This window comes from Atta cephalotes (genome assembly GCF_000143395.1).
Source record: "Atta cephalotes unplaced genomic scaffold scaffold00074, whole genome shotgun sequence".
Classification (NCBI taxonomy): Eukaryota; Metazoa; Arthropoda; class Insecta; order Hymenoptera; family Formicidae; genus Atta; species Atta cephalotes.
In genome coordinates, this window is record NW_012130138.1 from 522,899 (window position 1) to 530,439 (window position 7,541).

General features: G+C 31.8%; 1 protein-coding gene across 1 annotated transcript; it reads left to right on the top strand.

The window, feature by feature from the left end:
* Window positions 1-815: 815 nt before the first annotated feature.
* On the top strand, window positions 816-2,888 carry LOC105624171 (glutaminyl-peptide cyclotransferase). The gene is made up of 6 exons (XM_012205530.1): window positions 816-914; window positions 1,148-1,291; window positions 1,779-2,042; window positions 2,122-2,283; window positions 2,392-2,617; window positions 2,695-2,888. The coding sequence occupies exons 1-6, from the start codon at window positions 816-818 to the stop codon at window positions 2,847-2,849; spliced, it is 1,050 nt and encodes a 349-aa protein (XP_012060920.1). The 3' UTR covers window positions 2,850-2,888.
* The last annotated feature ends 4,653 nt before the right edge of the window (window positions 2,889-7,541 follow it).

Here is a 7,541-nt window from a genome sequence, read left to right on the forward strand (position 1 = left end):
TATATATATATATATATATATATATATTATTATTACTTACTTACTTCTTCTTCTTCTTCTTCTCTCTCTCTCTCTCTCTCTCTCTCTCTCTCTCTCTCTCTCTCTCTCTCTCTCTCTCTCTCTCTCTCTATTGCATATAAGGATCAATTAAAAATTTGATTCTAAAGTTGAAATTATATATATATAAAAATATAAATTTGTAATTATAGAAAAAGATAAATATTAAATATTCATATGAAGTGATCTAAAATTGTTGGTAAAATTACATTTTTTTAAATTTAATTTTATTACCTAATTTGTCAGCTAAACCTTATCTTTTGTATTTGATTATGAGAGAAACCAATATCATATAATTACAATCTGCAATTAAGATATTTCCTAAGATATTTTGCTCCTATGCAACAGATATACTTCAAATTTAAAGCACAATTCTTTACATTCAAAATTTCGATGTTAGAAAAAATTGTTCAACAAAATCTTGCTAGCACCGTCGGCAGTGCAGCACAAACTACTTATTATACTTCTATCGTCAAACACAACGCGATGTTAGCAGCTGTACTGTTTCTCTCGAGTATTCTCGAGATGGGACTAACACTTCATCGACATTGGACTGCGCATCCGCGAAGCATCTTCACAATATTATCCCTTGTCGAAGTGAGACAAGTGTATGGCAAACCGTCGGTGCGAGAAAGAGAGAAAAAAAATGGAAAGTACAGAACTTGCTTGGCCGCAAAGAAAAGAGCTGTCATCCTTTTTACATCGCGTTGCGCTCTTGGTTGCTATCAGTTGACGCGCGATAGCTACGAAGAACGGATATGTTAGCGCTATGCATCTTCTTCCTGGCTGTTATCACGTTATCGCATGCGGCCGAACGAGATGGCCCGAGGAACAGAGTACCCTTTACAAGGGAGAAAGTACGTAATGCGTAAATGAACGCTGCATCTTCCTTTATTGCATTTTCATCTTTGCGAAGGAAGATCTCGCTGTATTCATCGCTCATCATACTGTTCTATTTCATTCTGTCTTCTCTCTCTCTCTCTCTCTTTTTAATCTCCATTGTCATCAATTGTCAGAATCTACAATCGGCTAACACAACTTTTGACAAGTGTCATTATTATTATTGTTATTATTATTACGTGATTTTTAGTACCATCACGTTGCCAGCTTGTTGACGAATGAACAGGTTGCCACGTTGTCCGACCTCACGAATATCACTCATATAAATGAGATTTTGGATAACATATGTATAGTGAGAATCGTAGGGACTACCGAACATGCGAGGGTGAAGGAGGTAAGAAGTTAATGGGAAGAAGCTGCGTGAATGAAAATTTTTTCAATTTCTGCGAAATTCTCAAAAGAACGTTAACTCCGCATTTTCTACGAGATATCTCGACTGTGGAGTAATATCTCGTAAAAATTTTGAATTGTAAAAATGTGACAAGTTTTAATAAATATGTAAGTTTTATAAATATGTAAATATTTTAAATTAAAAATAACTGAGAGAAAAGTTTAATAGCTAAATATTTTACTACTTATATTTAAAAAAATTAATATAAGCTTACATTTATAAATTTATATATTTGAATGCTGTAAGTGAAAGCTTGAAGTAAGAATTGAATATCATTTATATGAGTTAGGTCATCATTAATAAATATCGTATAAGAAATTCTATTTGGAAAAAGCATAGACACAATAAGTGTCTATGTAAATATAATGTTTCAATGTCAGAGTATCATCTATTTTAACAGAATCAGCAAAAACATATATTTCTTTTTCAGTATATCAAGAGATCGATGAAAGATCTAGGTTGGACGATCGAATCAGATGTATTCCAAGCTCACACGCCTGTATTCGGCAAACTGAAGTTTGAAAATATAATAGCAAAATTAAATCCTAATGCAAGAAGATACTTGACACTGGCTTGCCATTTTGATTCCAAGTATACGAGAGAGAGGGATTTTGTTGGAGCAACAGACAGTGCTGTGCCATGCGCTCAACTAATTAATTTGGCAACTGTCATGAGTAAATATTTGACTAAACAAGTAAGAATCACACGAAATTTTACAAGATTAACAGCTCATATATATAAAACTTTAGAAAATTTATATTTATATTTTTTAGCAAGATGTTAGCTTAATGTTAATTTTCTTTGATGGAGAAGAAGCGTTTGAGGAATGGGGTCCAAACGATTCGATTTATGGTGCTAAACACTTAGCTAAACAATGGCATAATAACAAGACTGCTCATGGTGAAGGAATTTATTTCTCTGAATTGGATAAAATGGTACATACCGTATTTACATTGTCAATTCAGAAATATTGAAATTTATATATTTTTATTACTATTATGTACTTGTTATAATTGTTTAATATTTGTGTAACTTTTTTACAGGATATATTGGTCCTCCTCGATTTGCTAGGCGCACCTGATCCGACTTTTTACAATTATTTCAAAAACACTGAAAAATGGTACTCCTTACTTGTCAATATTGAAAAGAAATTAGCTTACTTGAGAAAATTTGACTCATATTCATATGATAGACCAGAACAAAGATATTTTCAACCATACTCGTTCGATCCACATATCGAAGATGATCATATTCCCTTTTTTCAAAAAGGTAAATATTTGTTAATTATTCATGAGAAAATCAATTTATATACATTTCTACTGTAAAGTGCATTTTCTATTTTTTAGACGTGCCCATTTTGCATGTAATACCGACTCCATTCCCGCCCTTTTGGCATAAATCTGGCGACAATCGACACAATATCGACTTGAAGACTACAGAGAATATTAATAAGATACTTAGAATATTTGTCGCTTCGTATTTACATTTGACGACTGTCTAACAAAATTAAGAAATGCTATATGTCTCCCGAAAAAATAATTAACAACTATACTTCTATTCGCCAATCCTAAGATATTAGGTGTAATAAAAAGAAATCCATTATTTTTCCATTCAATTTCATGCAAAAATAATGGATTTCTTTTTACTACACTTAATATATAAAATCATATCAAGAAAAAGGTCTAAATATAATTATGGAAGCGTATCTTTACATATCTATCAAAAGAAACAAAAAATTCCAGACATCGTAATATTTAGAAAAGATTCTTTGCAAGAATTGAGCTTCACATAGCTTTTCTGAATTTTTATGTCATTTGAAATATGACAGTTCTTTTTTATAAACAACGTGATATGTATAATTTTGTATTATATGTAATTAATTTATTATATGGCTGCAGGCGGTACAATATTATATATATATTATTATAAATAACGAATTCTAGATATTTTTATATAAATTACAAATTTAAGATTATACTTTGTATATTAATTATAAGTATAGGATGTGCGTGAGAAAATGCAATATATTTTTGTTTGATAATTCTCGCGTATTATCACAAATCTCCTCAAGGTCTCTCTGTGTAACGCGTGTTTCAAATGCAACAAGAAATTTGTTTTTTATTACTATACAAGGGTTGTGTTCCATCTGGTGCTCGCAATCATTTATTTTTATTTAACATTTGATAAACATGGATTAAATGATTTCAAGAGCGGCAAATGAAACGCCTAGACTGTACTAGAAATTTTTCTTCTCGTTTTTGCTAAAAATTTTAAACATATTTCAAAACAAAAAATGTAGATACTTTAATACACTGAAAAAAAAAAAACAGAATTGTATCATCGATATTATTTTAATTAAATATAATTTTGTTGATTCAATAACAATTATTAATAAAACAAATAAAATTTGTTTTATACAAACTAAAATTTGTTTTATTAATAAAAAATATACAATTTTATTAAAACAAAAATATTTGTTTCATTAAGTTACTGAATTAACAAGATTACTTTCAATTAAAATAATTCTGTTAATATAATTTCATTTCTTCAGTGTAACACAGCTATAAAAACAAAAATAAAAATTCATAACATTAGAAAAAACAGCAAATATGCTCAAGGAGCAGTTATATATAAATACTTCAATTAACAATTATTTCGGTTCTTTGTTTGAAGTTTTCACTATTTTTGTAGAAAGTAAATTCAAAAAGTAAAAATAAAGATGACAAAACAACTAAACATAAAATCGAAAAGGAATAGATTATATCATCGATCCCAAGAACATGAGAATTAACTTTCTGACTAAGGTGCCAAAATTTAGAATGTTGACCAAAAAGTCCAAATCTCGAGCATGAATACCACTATAATTTTATGAATTTTTGCGAATCCGAATTAATATTAAAAAATAAAATTTATCATCGTCCACTTTCTTTTCACGATAGTAATATTGAGAATCCGTTTGGGCACAGTAAATGTCAAGCAGGAAATCGCGGAGACTTAAATGCGTGACGTCCTGTTACATGTTCGGAATGAGTTGATTTAATACGGACATGAGTTTTACGTGTATTCACATCAATACACTCGCACGCGACATCCACGCGAATATCGGAGCAACCGATTGGCTCGCTTTGTTTAGAACTTTTTACTCTTGCTCATTCAAAAATTTGAAGCTGCTATTAAAATTTTTTATTCCGAAGCTCCACGATATTATTATGACAAAAATCATTTCGAAAGTTTTCGCTATTTCTTTGAAAAAAAAATAAAATAAAGATATAGCGGGAGAGAATCGGGAGAGAACCGATAAAATCGTTGATATTTGATTTCAACAATTTCAATTCAATTAATAAGACATATACAAATTTGAATAAAAATCGTACGACAATCTTTTATGCAAACATTCGACGTATGATGAATACATCAGTAAAGCGAAAGTAATACAGTCTGTCGCAATGACCAGGCGCGAGTGACGCATTTGCAGAGGCAAAAAAATTTGCAAGCGTGACGCAATAAGAAAGAGTGCGCGTCTACCTACCAGAGTGATGTATACATCACGTTTTCGTCGTTTGTATACGTAAAATCGATATCATCGGGATGTCATAAAATATGGTCCGTAGTGAGACTCTATGTCAAAGCAGAGTTCTACCGACGATGAGAAGGTCGAGACGAGCGGTTTCAACGATTTCCTCCGTTGGTAATAATGGTAATGGCTGCCGGATCCAGGTCATTGTCCGTTCGGGCGCGTCCGCTGCCGCGCAATGTTGCCAGATTGAGCTACTTGTAGCGGATTGGGCTGTTTTGCAATCCAAGCAGCTACAAAATTTTTAATTGGCTACTGATAGTTGATTGAGCTACTTAGCGATCGATAGTTGAGTGAACGCTCGTTGTTTATTGGTGTATTCTTTTAGATCATTCAATTAGCATTTTAGATCTGGAAAAATATATCGTGCCTTCCAACAAGCGACACAGTGCGACATAGTGATCATGTCATCTTTGTTTAACATTGACAAACAACAAGAATAATCCATTGTATCACATCGTATTATTTGTGTTGCTTGTTGGAAAGTACACATTAATAAAACGTTCATTCAACTGTTGAGTCCGCTGAACGCAGCCAATGTGGCTACTTTGACACAGTATAAATATCCAGTAATGAACTTTTTTGTGATTTTCTGCAATTTTTAGTGCACATCGTATCGGTTTGTACACTTAGGAATATGGTTGACGTATTATAGAAGCTTAATAGAAATTCAAATTTAAGAGTCTGTCCTATCATAACTTACTTCACAACATGGCGGCGAATCACCTGTGACTTATCACCTAAGAACTTAGGGGTTCCGCACAATAAAAGGAACAGAAAACAGAGAAAAATTTCAAGAAACCTATCAGAAATTACCCAGCAAATGAGAATGGATTAAAATGGATTGAAATTTTCTATCCGAATGCGTATTTTAAATAGCGAATACTTTTTTTTGGATTTAATTGGATTTAATTGGATTCAATTCGATGCAATTGAATTGAAAAACTGCATTTCCTATTCAAAATTTTGAATTGAACAATATTCATAATTGTGTTTGTGTGCACAGAAAAAGCTAATATTATTTTTAGATTGAAAGGCATAGAGATGTGCTCCATTCAATTCCTATAAATGAATAAAAATGTATTCAGAATTGAAAAACATTCATTTTAACATTCATGAATCAATATTTCTGAAAATCTGAATTCATTTCAATCTATTCTCGTGTGTATTCCACATGATTTCTGATAAGTTGAAAATTTTATTCTCTGTTCTCTGTTCCTTATTCCTTTTATTGTGCGGAGCTCCTTACATCAAAGGTGCCGACTTCAGTGTCGCTGCTGGGTATGATTATACTGTGACTTTAAACTATACTTACCCGCTTCTACCAATGTAGATTAACTTTAATCTTGGTTTAACTTACTCTTCGTCTTTTTCTAGTTCTAAAGATTAGAAAAAGACGAAGAGTTTTTTAAGTTGAACGGAGATTAAAGTTGATCTACATTGATGAAAATGAGCATTAGAGAGCCTAGAGTTTTTTTCCCCAATAGTTTTTTACAAAAGTGACAAACTTTCTATAATAATGCTCACTTCATGCTTGATTCACGAGCCAAAAAATGGCTGCTCCAATCATTTTAATGGCTTACTCCAATTTTTATATATACACGTACACATACACATTATACATATAAGCCGTGTTCCGATTACACTTCTAGTACTCTCGTATTAAAAATTTATAGTCAACATTATGCATACTGTAGATTTTCAGTACTGGCAGTGTATTTCGGAACATGGCTATCAGCTTTCTCGATTCAGACGTAGATCATGTTAGCATATTTTTTTAATTCGCTTGAACCGATATCTTTTCGGTTCAATAAAATTTTATTGTGAATTTAAAATGGCAAATATGGGAAATATATCAAATGTATTAAAATGAGAGAAGAACGGGTTTTAAAAGTGAATTATATATATTTTATATTTAATCAATGATTTTTTTATTATTTATTGTTGATTTAGAAATGGATTAAAAAATTTATTTATCTACTTTTTTATGCAATGCAGTTAATAATAGCAATTTAATTTTATGTTATTACACTTATTATTTAATAGTTTTTTCTTGAATTAGCAGAATCAATTAATCAATAACGTACATATATCGATAACGTAAATAAATATATAAATATATATATATATATATATATATATATGTATACATATATATTTATAATATATATTATAATATATATTTATGAGCATGAATAAAAATGTGTATAAAAAAACTCTTAAAAATAAACATTTTGCATTCAAATTGATATAAAACTTGGATTAGCTTTGGGCTACTTCAATTTCAAAAATCGGCTACTTTGAGCTACTTAAGCGCCACCATTCGGTTATTCCTGACGAAAATTATCTGGCAACACTGGCGACCGAAAGAACTCGGCGGAAACTCGGTGGGAAAGTCGACGCCGGCCGATCACAGACACGACGAGACACGATGCCAACGGCAGACGGCAGCGGCGCGAGAGACTAGAGAGAGAGAGAGAGAAAGAGAGAGAGAGACGCGATAGCAAGCGACGTGGAGTGATCGCGCGCGCACGCCTTCGTTGCCTGTGTGCCGTGCCGTGCCGTGTGCGTTTCGTTTCGATGGTTCTGCGTTCCGTTGCGCGTATCATACGTTTTCGC

What these genes read in the sequence shown, in the direction of transcription:
- LOC105624171 (XM_012205530.1), top strand. Translation starts at nt 816, where the DNA reads ATGTTAGCGCTATGCATCTTCTTCCTGGCTGTTATCACGTTATCGCAT. An exon ending in TACCCTTTACAAGGGAGAAA is followed by an intron (nt 915 to 1,147) that starts GTACGTAATGCG and finishes CGTGATTTTTAG; the next exon opens with TACCATCACGTTGCCAGCTT. An exon ending in AACATGCGAGGGTGAAGGAG is followed by an intron (nt 1,292 to 1,778) that starts GTAAGAAGTTAA and finishes TTTCTTTTTCAG; the next exon opens with TATATCAAGAGATCGATGAA.